This window comes from Anomaloglossus baeobatrachus, chromosome 2, assembly GCF_048569485.1.
Source record: "Anomaloglossus baeobatrachus isolate aAnoBae1 chromosome 2, aAnoBae1.hap1, whole genome shotgun sequence".
Taxonomy (NCBI): Eukaryota; Metazoa; Chordata; class Amphibia; order Anura; family Aromobatidae; genus Anomaloglossus; species Anomaloglossus baeobatrachus.
Genome location: NC_134354.1, coordinates 681,436,400 through 681,453,440, shown reverse-complemented (window position 1 = coordinate 681,453,440; position 17,041 = coordinate 681,436,400). Strand labels below are relative to the sequence as shown.

The 17,041-nt window shown below is 45.4% G+C and overlaps 1 protein-coding gene across 1 annotated transcript in view; it reads left to right on the top strand.

Moving 5' to 3' along the window:
• Nucleotides 1-17,041, top strand: part of NCKAP1L (NCK associated protein 1 like) — a 418,971-nt gene that overhangs the window by 144,180 nt on the left and 257,750 nt on the right. Inside the window, exons 16-19 of the mRNA XM_075337171.1 lie at nt 4,034-4,179; nt 5,535-5,667; nt 9,788-9,907; nt 13,197-13,336. Of these exons, the coding sequence (XP_075193286.1) occupies nt 4,034-4,179; nt 5,535-5,667; nt 9,788-9,907; nt 13,197-13,336 (539 nt within the window). The remainder of the gene's footprint in view (nt 1-4,033; nt 4,180-5,534; nt 5,668-9,787; nt 9,908-13,196; nt 13,337-17,041) is intronic.

Below are 17,041 nucleotides of genomic sequence, written 5' to 3'. Positions count from 1 at the left end.
TGAATGATCGGCCAATCTCATTGCTCGGCTGACAGCTAACTAATTTATGGGGGACTTTATACATACATGTCTTTTGGGAACCCTTGTACGCATATGTGACGCCCTGGCCTATCAGGTCGTCACAGGGTATTGTGCAATCTGCCCTTATGTGCAATGCCCACCTCCTCCTTGGTTTCGGGTCCCTAACCAAATGGTGTTGCCAAAGACCAGCTAATCAAAATCCTAGGAACACTCTGCACCACACCCACCAGACACACCAGTGGACGGCCTGAGTGGAATAGGGTCGCCCACTTGGGGGGTTGGTTAAGGGTAGGTCAGGAGTGTCAGGAGTCAGTCAGTGAGAGAAAGGTGGAAGTGAGAGGAGGTCAGGAGCTGGGCTCCTTGGAACTACTAGGTAGCAGACGTTGGTCTGGGCCTGGTAGGAGCTGGACGCTGGGGATTGTGACAAGGGGTACGGTATTGTCGTGGATGACAGCCGGCGGCCTTGTACCATCACCGGGCTGGGACCAGGGCACGACAGGGTACGTGGACCCTAGGTCAGGGAGTAGCTTCAGGCAACCTGACAATTTACCCGACGAGAATGGAGCCTTCAAGATCCGTTCTCCACCTGCTCCGAAATCGGGGTACTAGCGCAATGAGAGGGATAGGACTTTCCACAAGAAATCCCAAGTGTGAACCTTGAGAGCAAGCTCCCTCAGTTAGTCATACTGGGGAGCGGGACCCGACTAGTTTCAGGCTACAGGGACTAACCAGAGAGAAACAAGGTGCCAAGGGAAAGGTCACAGAACAATAGGTAACACCAACGGAAATGGGACCCAGGCGTGCTCCCTCTCAGCGGCAGCGGTGTCCAGAACTTTGGTTTGCTACAGTTGTCGGTGTCAGCGTTATTGAACTGAGTGAGTATGCAAGTGACCCTTACCTCCCCAATGGCATCTCCCTGTCATCATGTAACGCCTGCCTGGATCCACAGACTCAGATGGGCTGTAAAGGGGAGGCTAGAGGGAAGCCACTCACCAAATAGGACCCCCAGAACCCTGAAACCCTTTAACCCCTATACAGGGATTTGGAATTACACAGGACCCTGGAGATCACTACCTGTGGAAGGCTGCAGTCCGATGAGAGTAGTAGTCAGGCAGGGTCAAACCAGGAATTGCGGAACAGGGACAGAATTGGCAGGCAGTGATGTAGTCAGCAAACGTAGCAGAGGTCAGATCCGGGTCGGGCAGCAAGGTACAAAAACAGAAGGCAGAAGGGTAGTCAAAAACACGCAGAAGTCAACACAGGAATCACCAACAGAATAGGACGTAACAGGAGCCAGGAAAATCAGAACTATATCTGGCAGTGATCATGTGACAGGAGGGGAAATAAGAAGGGTGTGGTGTCTTCCCATTGGCTGTAGCTGAACGCTGGCAACTTCAGCTGGAAGACACATGCCATCCACAGTCAGCCAGCGGTACTGCAGATCCCAAGCTAACCCAGCCCAGTGGATGATCGGAGCCTGCGCCCACTGGTGCCGCTGGCATCGACTTCTCTCCCATCACCAGCACCATCCACGGCAGGAACACAGCGTCGCCTGGCGATCGGAGCAGAAGTCGCTGGAGCAGACTCTGGTGGTGACGTAACACATCATCACCGAGCCCCGGGGCATTCCCCTACTCGTGGAGGGGTTAAACACCTAGCTGCCCACTCCATCGCCCCCGGGTACTCCCAGCCGCAGCTGTGGTACTCCACTATACCACACACCACGGGTGGCGTCACGAACTATTCCATACAATACCCCCTGTAAATACCCCCCTTTTCTATTCAAGTGGCCGCGAGACCCCCGGGTCCGGTTGCCCCTCGAGCCACCGCGGATCCGAATCCGAGCAGCCAGGCTACTGACTCGGGGGCGGTACACATAGTAGGGTACAGACTGTAACAGTCAAGTGTTCTTTGCAGATCGGGAATTAGTACGGTTTTCTTTGGGACTTGGAAGAAGACAAGAGATTCAAGGCTTTTATTTGATTTTCAAATAACAGCTATTTTTTTCCTTAACGTCTGTGTTTTCCAATCTAGTCCCCAAGGAACCCCATAATAAGTAATGTCTTGTGATTTCCCATAGAGAAATTATGAGCTTTTACTGATTTAGCGATACTAATTAAAACACTCCTGCATTATTAAAGAGACTTTACCACCTATCATTTTAAATACCCAGATAGTGAAACATACAGTATTCTTCTAATTTTTTATAAATTGTTGTAGTCTGTTTTTCATACCTGTTTATGAGGGTAGCCTTCTTTCCTAAGCTGTCACTCTGCTCTGTTAACAAGTCAGAGGTATTTACAGCAGCTACATGAACCCTTATAATCCTTAGTTAGAAAAAACACCTGTTGACCTCAATGGGAGAGTTTTCATATTCAGTGACCTGTGCAGGTCATTGCCAATTGTCAATGGTGGGATCTTATGTTATCTTTACATACAGCCATGGTAGAAAGTGTTGGCACCCTTGAAATTGTTCCAGAAAATGAATATGGTGACAAACACCATTGAGTTTTCAACAATGTTTAGAACCTTCACATATATCAATCAGGTGAAAAAAAAATATAAACTTTATAATATATATTTCAATAGGAAAAAATGCTTTCTTTCTCCACTTATCAGGCTCCTCTTCTTATCCCCCAGCATTTTACACTGAGTATTTACCCACTATTCACTGCTAAAAGATTTAGGAATATAAAAATGAGTGATTTTCAACATTACTGAGTTTACAGTTACTTGTTGGGGAGGAGGGAGTAGCTGGAGAATCGGAGGGACACAGACATTCACGAAAATGTTACTGCTACACTGCTCAGTACTGGGCAGAATCTGTGCTGCTGCTTCTATGTAATAGAGTTCCTCGTTTCTCTGTGTCTGGGAGACATCATGTCAGCTTGTATCCACCCACTAGAAAGCTGAGTTCAGACAAAAATGATAATCAATAAAGCCCGCAGAGTGACATGCTTGCTGATACAAGTCATGGTTTGTTCAGAAATATTGTTTCTCATATATACACAAAGGCTTATTCTGAAAATATACCTAAAACAACAGATTTAAAATATAGGTAATTTTTAGGGATGATCGAATATCACAAATATTCGGCAATATTCAGCTTCACAAATATCCGACTAATAGGTCGCCGCTGTGCGAATATTCGATGCGCAATGTAAGTCTATGGGAAGCCCGAATAGTTGCTATTCGGCAACTATTTAGCTTTCCCATAGACTAAAGGTCGCTTTACTCGCTGCGATATCGTTACCGATATCGCTAGCGTGTGTACCGGCCCCCATCGTTTGTGCATCACGCGCAAATCGCTGGCCGTGGCGCACAAAATCGCGTGGAATCGTTACACTACTTACCTGCCTAGCGACGTCGCTGTGACCGGCGAACCGCCTCCTTTCTAAGGGGGTGGTTCGTGCAGCATCACAGCGATGTCACTAAGCGGCCACCCAATTGAAGCGGTGGGGCGGAGATGAGCGGGACGTAACATCCCACCCACCTCCTTCCTTCAGCATTGCCGGTGGACGCAGGTAAGGAGATGTTCGTCGTTCCTGCGGTGTCACACATAGCGATGTGTGCTGCCGCAGAAACGACAAACAACATCGTACCTGCAGCAGCAACGATAATTGGGAATAGGGGAGCATGTAAACGATTAGCGATTTTGCACGTGTTTGCGACGATTTTCAATCGCACGTAGGTGTCACACGCAACGACATCGCTAAAGCAGCCGAATGTGCGTCACGAATTCCGTGACCCCAACGACATCGCTTTAGCGATGTTGCAGCGTGTAAAGCGGCCTTTACATTGCGCATCGAATATTTGCAAATAGTAAAATAGTGGCGACCTATTCGGCGAATATGGAAGTTGCCGAATATTTGAGGTATTCGATCATCCATAGTAATATTCCAGTGGTACAATACCTTTTAAGGAAATTTGCCACACTTGAACTGTTGGGGTATCCTGAGCACTGTATTGAGAAATGCTGCCCCCTTATTGATCAATTTGTCTCCTACTTCAGGCTTATACCAGCGTAGCAAAGGCCCCATTGTCTCTTCGTGAAAACCAAGACCTGGGCAAAGTAATGAATCTGATAATGTTTCACACCTGGATGTTGGATTCTGTAGAGGACCTGATCTCTGAGACTTCTGACCTTTCCATCTTCTGGTTAGTGCCATGGTATTTTTAATATGAACTTATATTGATAGAGGAGTCCTAAAATAATAAACCTTAATCTTTGCATAATGGAATAGTGTACGGGACTGTCCTATGTAGGATGATCAAAAACCTGGAATTCTTCCTAAACTTAAGGTTGATATTGGGGCTAAAGCTTTGGATCGAAATTCTCCATATTATTAAACTGTGTTAGGATAAGTTCACATGCCCTAGATTGGTTGCAGAAATTGCTGAGAATGGAAAGCAATGCTTTACCTCTACATTGAGTTGTATCTGGATCTCTGCAAACCCAATCAAAGGAGTTTTAGAAGCTCCTAATAATTTTCTGCACTCACTCCTTGGGACTGAAGATTGTCGAATTGTTAGTGTGCAATGCGTACACTGTCACGATTTTCCTTTTATTTCCAAGTAGAGTGTCAGTCTGGAAAAATTGAGAGAAGAAGCTAAGAAAATTGTCTAGAGCCCAGAAGACACCTTCAAATTAAATCAGATGATTACATTCAGTTTCAGAAATTGTTAAGGCTTTATACGCCCATGATCTATCTCCAGGTGCCTTGGATTTCATAAAGAATCCATGGGGTGAGAAAAATTCATGCAGTACAATGGGTCAATATGATACTATATCATATTTTCTAATCCTTCCTGAACATCAACAAGCACCTGGAAAATTGGGAGACCTCCTGGACGGGAAAACTTCAAAGTCCATAAAATCATTCTGGGCTCTAGAAATATACATTTGGTTGCACTTCTTGCTATAGCAGAGATGCTATACTGAAAAGTTGGCAATTATGTGCTACATTGAGGCACAAAATAGCTGTCCACAGAGTGGCTTCAGCTGTATACCACCATACAGAGGCATGAATAAAGTCTACATTGATACTCCAGTATTATATAGTTACCCTTTAGATGGGTTAATCTATTTATTAAATGTAGGCGCCAATTCATCAAAGTGATGAAAATTATGCAACTTTTGCCATTTTCTACCAAAATGGTCAGAGCTGAGGTGGAACAGAGGGGCAACGAGGTTTGTCAACGCTTGCTTGTTTAATCCATGATGACCGTAATACCCTATGCCACCAGTGTTGCTCTAGTCCTGACTGGATTAAGATTTGTGGCAAGGCGCGTGGAGGCACAAGCCACTGTTAAGATGCACGTTATTCATTAAAGGGATCTCTTAATGAAGGTGCCTCTCACTCCAACACGTCCCCTCAAAGACTGGCATGAAGAACTCGGGTTTTTCAGTTCATCTCAACTATTGTACAGACACATCTACACCTGCCATAGGATATTTGCTATACTGTTATCATGCTATTCTTCCATCTTCACATATCTTGCTTTTGTTCCAGTTTTCACGTTCGCACTTTTGAGAAGATGTTCCTGTTAACATTGGATGAGCATTCAGCTATGCGCTACTCCATTTCCTTTCCGTTGGCCTGTGCACACTTCTTAAATAGCACTCATGAGATGTGCCCAGAGGAGGTAAGAAAGAACAAAACACCAAAAGTAACAAAATAGCCCTATTGACCTTTGCATTGTCTTCTGTTATTTAGAGACCACATTGTGTTCAGCCCCACATGTTCTTGTTCAAGCCCAGTTATCCTATTAATTATACATGAATCCCTTTGGTTTCTGATGGCTGTAGACTGAATTGGATTTCATGTCTTTAAAATAGTGAGTCTGTTCAATTCTCTCGTAACCCGTACATTGCAACCTGTGGTCTTGTGTTGAAACCCAGAACAGTAATGGTTGATTTGTTGGTAATGAAGATCAGTAGGGAGTATTAGGAAACTAAGGAAGGGAAGTAACATTTCTTTGCTGTACATATGGATGGACCCATGCGAAATAGATAGCAAATAAGTACAATGATAAACACTCCATTATAATTTAGCCAGTAATTATAATTCAATGCAAAGGAGGAAAGGCAGCTCACCATCAATTCCAAAACTGTAATTGTGCATTGTCAAATTATATTTAAAGAGGACCTTTCACCAAATAGTTTATGTTAAACTGGAGGCACAATGTAATAGTGGCTGCAGAGTAAAATATTTATACATATTTTTTTATTTTTTATCTCCGTTGCATATATTTTAGCAATCAAAGTGGTTAGTATCTAATTTTCAGTACGTTCACAAGGGTTATCAGATAGTTTTTATTGGAGGCGTGTACTTTTTCCCCCTGTATGGCATTACCCAATTATAAACAGGCAGAAAAACCTAGCAGAAAAAGGACACACCCCCAGCATAGGTTGCAGCGGGTTTCTCAGTGTGAGATACAATGTAAGGCCCTGTGCGCACCTACCAGTTTTTGCCGCGGATTTCCTGCGGTTTTGCTGCATGTTTCTCTGCATGTTATGTTCATAACATCTCTGCAGTGATTCACCAGCAAATCCTATGGGAAAAAAAAATGCTGTGCGCACTATGCGGATTTTGACAGCTGCATGTTTTGTTGCGGGATTCCCGTAGCAAAAACAATTGCATGTCATTTCTTTTCCGCACATCGCTGCGGCATTTCACTCCAGTGACTGTAAGCTAATCGGGAAATCCCGCAGGAAATAACGCAGGCAGCAAATTCTGTGCGATTCATTGCGTTTTCCTGCGTTATTCCCTGCGGTATTTCGCGGTTTCAGGACATAATGTTCATCACTGTCTGCGGTTTGCAGGGAAGTGATGTCATTATGACAGGCAGAGGAAGCCGTGCAGAGAGTAAACACACACACATGTCAGACACAGACATATAGAATACACATAGAAATCAAACGGACATATTAAAAAAAACAACACGTGGGCTCCGCCGTATTTTTACCGTCCAGCCGAGGAAAACACACAGCGGCGACCCGGTATTCTCAGGCTGGGGAGGGCAAGGGACAGGGTTAATGCCCCATCTCCCGCAGCTGAGAATATCAGCCCGCAGCTGCCCCGGGACTGTTGCATCCATTATGCGGCAGTCCCGGAGTGTCCCCGGCTCTTCCTGTTGCCGTGATGCGGTGGCAATCAGGGTAATAATGAATGTCACGCGGTCCTTCTCTCATATCACACAATCAACAGAGCAAGAGATGGCGGTACAATCCAAAGAGCATTTACTCCAAGTAAATCAAGACGATTCATAACATAATCCACAAAACCGAGGGTAAAATTAGTAAAGAAAGACGAATATAGTCCAGAAAGCAATAAATAAATGTCCTTGTCTCTCTGAGAAGCCACAGCTTCCTTCAGAAGTTCAATCTTCTTCCTTCTCTCTTCAAGTTCCACACAGACTGACTCTTTTCCCAGGTAAGCAGAGAGTTTACACTGGGTTGATTCCACGCCCCCTCCCCCAACTTAGGAACAAAAGGCTAGCAGGGGAGGAATTAAACCTGCAAATGTGACAATGTACACAGAAGCACTACAAATAAGACAGTGAACCACACCCAAACCCACACAAAATGGTATACAATCCACAATATTCCACCATCACAACCTCTCCCTCCTTAAGAATAAGTGACTAAGCCATGAGGTCTACACAGACCTCTGGCAATCTCACTTAAGTCCATGTTGCTCAGCTGTGAATACTCTATGGTTCTTCTTGCCGGGACAGTCCATCAGCGTTCTGGTGTTGGCTTCCACGCTTGTATTGGATGAAGAAGCTGTAGATAGCCCCTTAGTACAGTGGTTGGGTTGAAAGGACAAGCTTCCCTTTGGGTTCTCCTTCACTCAAACTGTGTTTCCTGCACCCACAAATCGGCATTGTAGATCTCCCACATCATTTCCAAGGAGACTATCTGCAGGGTGGCCGCTCATCACCCCAATCACACATTGCTTGATCCCAAAGCCAAAGTCCAGATCTATAGTCGCCTTTGGGATAGTCCTCCTTTGTCCTCCAGCCAGTTCAATAACAATCCTTGGTCCATGATGTATCGCCTCTGGCCGAACCACCCGGGGATCAGCTATTGTGAGAAATGCCCCAGAGTCACAAAATCCAATGACTCTCTGTCCATCCAGCACAACCTCCTGTAAGTGCTTACTTTGATGGTGAGAGGAACTCGGGGCTGTGGCTCGCATCCCATAAACACCTAGTTGTCTGACCATGAGTGTGTGAGTCATTCCTCAATCGTATAGCAGGGCAAGTGTTTTGCAAATGCCCAGGCTGCCCACATCGATAAAATCTCCTCTGTGTCAGACTCCTTCTAATGTGCATTCTTGAGAAGGTAGTAGGAGAACCTGGTGACAAAGGCCGGAGGTTATACACTCTAACAGGGGCTGGATGGAATGCACAAAATGCACAGGACGAGATGGAGGTGCGTGGGGGTCCCTCCGAGTCCTTGCGAGACAACTGGATTGCAGGTGCCCAGTTTGCCCGCACCCATAACATCTCCTCTCTGTGATTCCCCAAAACATTAACCCACACGAAATGGTATACAATCCACAATATTCCACCATCACAATGAGTTAATGGCAGCGCATCGTGCCACTAAGTCCAGGCTTTAATCATGGCAGCGTCTATGAGACAGCTTTCATGATTAACCTGTAAGTAAATAAACACAAACACTGAAAAATCCTTTATTTTAAATAAAACACAAAAAAGCCCCTCTTTCACCACTTTATTAACCCCCCCAAACACATAGCTCTGGCGTAATCCACCGAGGTCCCACGTCACTTGTATCAAGCCTCGACTGACACATATTCAATGCAGCCTTGTAATGAGACAGACTGCAGAGAGGTAATTACAGGTCATTTCTCACGGCGGTAATGTGAACAACACATTACTGATCGGGAGAAATGCAGTGTGTCGATTGTTGATTTATCTGTCCTTTATCTATCTATCCCTCTATCTATTCTTCTATCTGTCTATTTATCTATCTACTATCTATCTCAGAAGGAAATGACTTTTTTTTTTTCTTCAATGTGCTTTATTGCATTGAATGCATTAAAACACATGTACCAACCCGCGGCAATACCGCGGTAAAACCACAGCAAACAGCGGAAAACCGCATGCGGTTTGCCGCGTTTTTTTACTGCGGGTGCTGTAATATTTCAGACCCTGTGGAATTTTCTTAAGAAAATTCCGTTTTCCAGTGCGCACAGGGCCTAAGATAACCGTGATCCTGAGGACTATTCCAGTGCATGATTACAAACTGCTGCAACTAGAACACAGATGACTAACACCTTTGAAATAAGGTCATGGCAGTCAGTATGGGGAAGGGGGGGTGAAGCTGAGTTTCCCTGTGTCACATTACAAGCCCTTCTGTCAGCTTTCCTCCTCTCATAGTACTGTCACCTCTGCTGTACTGCCCCACCCCCAATAGTGTCTGGTTTGGCCTCTTATCCATTAACCTTCATTGTGTGGCAAAGCCCTTTAAAGGGTCATATTGATTTCAGGATTGCTACTTCTATTAGGTGGCACCAGAATTCCAGCCCTCTTTCTCTTTGAAGAGGCTATTTTCGTAGATTGCAGTTTCTCATGGTGTCTGAGATACATACCGTATACAAATACAGTAAATTTTGCATAAAGTTGTGAGCCTCTTTTTTTATCGAGGGCCCAATAACTTTAAGTTACACTTCTGCTAAACAATCTCACATATGTGTTCTGTTGTAAATTAATGCATTTTATGATTTCACTGCAGGTTCCTCATCTCCTGAATTGCAGTCTTGGGCTGTGTAACAACTTTCTGGATGAAATCAGTAAGCAGGCTAGTAGCTATATCATGGACATCTGTGCCGAGCAGTCTAACCTCAGTGAAAAGGTATCTCCCTGGAAAAAAAATATTTAACCCCTCCAGATCAATTATCCATGCCTTTACATAGAGTTGATTGCCTTTTAATGTTAGTAAAATAATGTATTTACCATATTTTTCCGGACTATAAGACGCACCAGACCAGAAGAGCTCCATAGGTTTTAGAGAACAAAAATATGAAAAAAAAAGTTTTAAATAAAAAACTGTGGTCATGATGCAGTGTTATGGGAGGATGTGCTGCTGATACTGTTATAGAGTATTGTCCCCTAATTCTGTACTAATGTCCCACATCCTGAGCTCTTTCCAGGTATATACAGTGACAAGCAAAAGGGCAACAATATTTTGAACTTTTGACTTTCAGGCGCCATATCTCACCATCCACTGCAGCTTTGATTGTGAGACTACCATCATTTTATAGACATTCATCTTGGCTATCTCATACAATGATTTATTTTTTCTTCTTATATACTACAAATGACATCCTGTTCTCACATTCCCTAATAGCTCAGTGTGTTATTAGGTTGATTCCCAAGCAAAAGATCACTGGTTCAAATCGAGAAGCAGCCATGAAGATTTCCCAAATAAAGAGATACAGCATCATCCTGCTCATCGATAGTGGCCTCTCGGAAAATTGCCAAACTGCATCACATTAGTGCCACGACAGTCGGAGGTGGAAGTACATGCAAAATATTGGAGTCAACAAGTCAGCTCATTGCAAAGTCTATCAGTTATGGTGCGATAAACACGGAAATGGAGGTGGCTTTTATGCCTCATAATAGTGAGATAAAAGATGTCCATACAAGCACCATGTGACGCATGTTACACAAATAGTGGCCCGAAAAAAGGTGAAGAAGCCTTGACGACATCATAAGGAGCGTCGGCTCAAGTTTGCAAAGAAGCATGAAAAATGGACAGAAGATGATTGGAAAAAGCTGATTTGAAGCGATGAGAAGAAATTCAATAGACTAGGCTCTGATGGGTGCAAATGGGCCTTGAAAAAACAAGGGAAAAGGGGCTAACGGATCGAGAAATTAAAGGAACTGTCTAGTTCAGTGGAAGAAGCCTGATGATATGGGGTTGTTTCACTGCTAAAGGCGTTGGAGACTAGACCAGGATTGATGTAGGTTTCAATGCTGAACCAGGACGACGACCTGAAGCTTACGATAAGATTAGTGAAGAAATGGTTCAATCACAATGAAGCTGTGTAAGCTGTGAGGTCTGATATAGACAGGTCAGATTTTGGCAAGACAAACGTTTTGTCGCCCACAGAAAGTAATGTGAAATTCAAACAAATAGTTAACTTCTAATACAAAGATATGTTGCATAACATTGGTGAATGAAGTTGTGGTGCTATTAGAGCCATATTTAATATTTTGTGTGACTTCCATGAGCTTGAAGGACTGCATCCATGCGGTTCAACAATGATTCATACAATTTATTGATGAAGTCATCAGAAATAACAAAGAATGCAGTCTTACATGCCTCCCAGAGTTCATCTAGATTCTTTGGTTTTGACTTCCAAGCTTCCTCTTTCATCCTACCCCAAATATGCTCAATGATGTTCATGTCTGGTGGCTGGGCTGGCCAGTCCTTGAGCACTTTGATCATCTTTGCCAGGAGAATCTTGAGCACCTTGATCTTCTTTGCCGTTGTGCTGCAGAATTTGACCCCTTTTATGATTGGGAATGTAAGAGGTAGCTAATACTTCTTGATATCTTAGGCTATTGATATTGCCTTCCACCTTGCAAATGTTTCGCATACCCCTATACTCAATGTAACCCCAGACCATGATCTTTCCACCACCAAACTTAACTGTTTCTGGATGTATTTTGGATCCACACAGGTTCCAGTAGGTCTCCTGCAGTATTTGCGGCAGCTGTGGTGTAATTCAACTGAAGATTCATCAGAGAAATCCACCTTCTGCCACATTTACAGCATCCATCTGTTTAGCAGGCTCTGGGACTTGGCAAATGCCACACGGTTTTTTAATTGCTTTTTGTTTAGTGCTAGCTTCTGGGCACTAATTTGACCATGGAGGCCATTTCGAGACAAAATCCTACAAACTACTCTAGTTGACAGAGGGACTTGAGATCACCAGGCCTTTTGGAGCTCTGCTGCAGTAGAAGAGGCGCTGGCTTTGGATTTTCTAACCAATAAACGTTCCTCCTGAGCAGTTGTCTTGCGGGGTCTGCGGGACCTGGGCTTGTCAAAAACATCTCCAGTCTCTTCAAATCTTTTTTTTAATTCTTTGTACTTGATGCTGAGACACGTTAAAGGTGCCAGCCACCTCTGCAGTGGTTTTGGTCTTCAGCCTCTTGATAATCAAGGCTTTGGTCGCAGGGTGGATTTTTGGCATGTTCTCAGAGGTCAAGCTGCAGTTCAAGTGAAGGTCTGGGGTGCTGGGTTTCTTTTTATACACACCCACTAATTAACCGATCATTTACTGAGCACAGGTGAGGATGTAAACTAGCATTGGGTGCATTAAATGACAAGGCGACAAAACTTTTGTCTTGCCAAAATCTGACCTTTCTGTGTTCATTAAATGATCAATATTTCAGCTTTGCAGCAACTTCATTTTGATAACCTAAACCAAAATTGGGAGGGTTTCAGCTTTCAAAAGAATAATTTATAAAAACAATGGATGAATTTAAAGTCAGGTTATAAGCTTTTATTTACATAACATGGATAAGCGACAGAACTTCTGTCAGGGAGTGTACATCAAAATACCCATGAGGGGATGTGAATGAGTACTCAAGTTTGCCAGTGACACTTCAGTGTTAACAGAAATAGGTGCTGTCATTGGCCGCTCAGGTAAATGTGACTTCAAGCCACATGGTGCAGACACAGGTTGGTTCCAGTAAAGTCTAATTGCCTCATTAAAGGATTATTCTAATTTTATTAAAGTGCTTTAGCTAGAATGAAAATAAGACAGTTTGTAATTGACTTGCTTCTTCTATATGCCGTCATTCTCCTGAAATATGAGCTTTTATCTTACATAATGTACAGCTGGTTTCCATGGAGAATGTACACAAGTGACTACACAGACCCTGGCCCTGTATGCGCAGTAGTTACATGTGTTTGGGGCTAATATGCAATACCAGATGACTCTCCCAGATGGATGTGATGCTGTTTATGGAAAATAGCAAGCCCTTTTTTCGAATTTATGGCAACGTTTAAAATTCTATTTTTTTTTAAAAATGAGCATATATTGTTTTCCTTTATTATAGAAGAGTCAGTATCTCAGGTAATTTCTTATAAATAGTGAAATGATAATAATACTAGATCTTTTATTTTCCAGTTACTACCAAAACATTGTGCAGCAACAATCACCAAAGCCAGGAACAAGAGACTGAAAAAAGCGCCTCCTAAGAAAGCAGAGCCCGAAAGAGAAAAGCCGGGGGCAGAAAGTCAACGTAAAGACCGTAGTGTAACCACAAAGTATGTATTCATTATCTTTACCTTGCAAACTACATACATCACTTTATATACCAATTCAACGAGGGATCTCCACTTTACGTCAATAACTTTTATTGGATAATGAAAAGTTTAGTATCTATGGCCCCTATTCATCAAAGAGTTTTTGCCACAATTCTGGCATGAAACTAATTGAAATGCCACAAATTTCTGCATAACTCATAATTGCACAAAAATTTGTCGATTTTTGACGTTTTTTTACTCAAGTCCCAGCCAGTGCTGCGTAGTTGTGTCAAAGTGGCAAGCTTTAATGGAAGAGGGCATGGCAGAGCATAGAGAGTAAAGTAAAAAATAACTATAATACGCTTCATTCTACGTCTTCTTCTTATTATTATTATTCTTATTAGTATTATTTTACACACTACTGAAGATTGTATCAGCTGGCTTCTCAACAATGCTTTGCAGGTATCACATCACATGGTCTAGTGCAATCGAGGCGGACTATCATAGGCACTCTCAATAAAATATGTTGTCAGGGAATGCAGTGGCCATTTTTGTGTTTTTACAGCCTAGTGAATAGGAGATCAGGGCACACAGCTCATTACAGATAGTGATAGAAAAACCTAAATCAGAGTGTATGCTAAAGTACATAGGAAGTGGTAGTGGTAGTCTCAGTCTGTGAATAATAATACACAAATTCAGGTAAGACCCTCTTCACACATTCATGTTTCCGGTACGTGTGTCCTCCGTTTTCACACTTACTGGAGACAAGGACACACGTAGACCCATTAAAATGATTGGGTTTACTTACACATCTGTGTTTTGATAAGGACCGTGTGTATGTGTGGAGCACGTGCGTGGCGACATATCCGTTTTTGACCGGCAGCAGAGATGGCACACGGACCGCACACTGATGTGATTTGTGTGACATTGATGTGTGGCGCCCCTGACCTGGTCAGGCACCACAGAGTATTGCACCCATGCGGGGACAATGCTTCCAGGTAATTTCCAAAGGCCAGGATGAGGTGCACACACAAACACATAGTGACCAGGTCTCCCACACCACTAGAAGGGACCCTTGGGTAGCCAGTAGGGGTTAACTTTCAATTCCCAGCTAGGGGTGTGTCCAGAGGCTGGTTGCTAGGAAGCAGGAGAGAGGAAGGAGAGAAGGAGTCTGGAGGTTGAAGGGTGTGGAAGGAAGCAGAGAGGGGGCTCTGGTGTCGGCCGGGTCCTGAGGAGTGCAGTAGCTGGAAGCGGGGGAGAAAGGGTACCGTGGGTCGGCCTGAAAGACATCCAGAGAGAGGGGTGGCTGAGTACGGAGATCCTGGTATCCGAGCACGCAAGGGGAAACAGATCCCCAGTACAGGCAGCAAATCATCCAGAGCTGCTTAACCTACAGGTGGGGGTACTTCATGCCCTCACCACTACTACACAGAGCTCGAGCCAAGCAGCAATCACCAGGCCCATAAGGGGACAGGGCCAGAAGCCATCCCACCAAGGCCACGCTGCCGGCAGACGGGCCAGAGAGAGGGGAGCAGGGTAGTAACAGCTTCCCTGGAGGAGTCCTACCACGCTTCAAGCAAGGGATCCTCCCAAACAAAGAAAGAGTGCAAGGAGGGCGAGTGGACAGCTACCCTCAGAACGGCCTCCTGGAATTCCTGGTTCCACCTGGTTATCACAGTGCCGCCCGGGCATCTCACCGTGACCTCCAAACAGTGAGTAAACACGTTAAAAGACTTCTTGGACTGTGTTTGAGTCATTCTGCGACCTGTGGTCCCACACACATACACAGGGACCTGGGGCTTGCCTTACTCTCAGGAGGCTATTACAACCGACTGCACCCACCATCAGCCCCAGGCATCCCTTAACCTGCAGTGGCGGTCCTCACTGACTGCAATTCTGAGAGTGGCGTCACGACGAATCCCAAACGAAGGTTCCCTACCTGTGACCAGACCGTCCCATCCCGTGGAGTCCCTAAGGGTAATACACTGCTGCACCGCACCTGTAGGGCTTCACATATCTGGCGTCACGAACAGGATGTGGACTAGACCTGTTCAGACAGGTGACCGTGCGCCTCAGAGGTCCGACCGCAAAAATTGAACCGCCGCCATATTGCCATCTTCAAAAGCGCGCGCTGCAGCCCGCGCGAGGGAAAAGAGCACCGCCCACGAAGAGGTGTGGCCGCCCCAGAATCCCCACAATTCGGAGAGCGTTCTGACCCAGGAAGTGGAAAGGGAGCGCGCAGATTTTTGTTTTTTTTTTTTTGAAGAAAAATGGACGCTGCAGGAGGTAATGCCCCTGGTCAGGGCGACGCAGCCCAAGCGATGCCCGCCCCCGTCGCGCTGGACGCAGCAGCGCCTGGTGCCGGTGCCGCGGTCGCAGCTGCGCCGGCCGAAGTCTCCCCCATAATGCCAGTTTCCTTACTGTATGTCCCAGGAGCGCAATGGCTGCCCCAATACGCCGGTAAAATAGACACGCTGACCGGGTTTAAGAAGAAGATCAACACCCTGCTAGACATGCACGCGATGACTGGTAAGCAGAGGGCCGCTGTGGTGCTGGGACAATTGACTGAAGCAGCAGAGTTGGAGGCTGAGTCCTGGACCAATGATGACCGGGGCTCTGTTGAGACCATCTTTGCCAAACTAGCAGCTGCTTTTGAACACCGCACAGAGGGAGAGCTGAGGACGGACTTCTATAACTGCCGTCAGAAGCCCCAAGATAGCATAAGAGACTATGCCCTCAGGCTGCAGGCTGCACTACGGGCTCTCAAGCTGGTGGACCCTGTCAGTGATCAGGAAGGAAACCGGATGATGAAGGAACAATTCTTGCGGGGCCTGCGCTCTCCTGAGGATGGGAAGCAGATGAAGCTGTGGTCCCTGGAACACCCTGACGTGGACTTTGCCATTCTGAAAGACAGGGCAGTGAAAGCACTCCAACCTCCTGTGGACACAGACCCCGTCGCACCCGCATGGCCTGCCAGTTCCACGGCTGCAGGAGCGGAATCCTCCTCGCAGTCCCTGGTAACTGCAAAAGGACTCAACGCGCCAGCAGAGACTATAAATACACTATCCTCCCAGGTGCAACAGCTCACTAAGGATGTCGCACAAATCCTGAAAGCAATGCAGTTGCCCTCAGAAACCAAAGTCCCTCATCGGATCCTGCTAGCTGACAGCCCAGAGGACATCCCTTGGATGCGGAGGAGAAGAGGTCCTACAACCCGAGGCAGGAGCAGTGATCGCTATGACTCATCTGGACAACCCATCTGTCGTCGTTGCCAGGAGGCAGGTCACTATGCAAGGGCTTGCCCTTTAAACGAGCCAAACCTGGGGCCGAGGGCCAGTCCTCAGGATTAAGAAGATCAGGCCCAGGTCGCTGCCGTGATCAGTACGTGGGTGGACGTCCTGTCCATCGTCCTGGATGGGATCCCTACCCCGGCATTATTGGACACCGGCTCTCAGGTAACCACGATCCCGTATGTCCTGTATCGTAGGTTTTGGTCGGACGACGATCTCCGACCACTGGACCCCTCCCTCACCATCTATGCTGCCAACGGACAACCTATAGACCAGATTGGGGTCAAAGAGGTAACCATAAAGGTGGGAAGGCAGGAAATGAAGGGACAAGGACTGATTGTTGTGGACACTGATATTAGAGAAAGGAACCCGCAAATGATTTTAGGTACTAATGTCATAGAAAATTGCCTAGGGGAAGTGTTGTTGTTGCTTCACC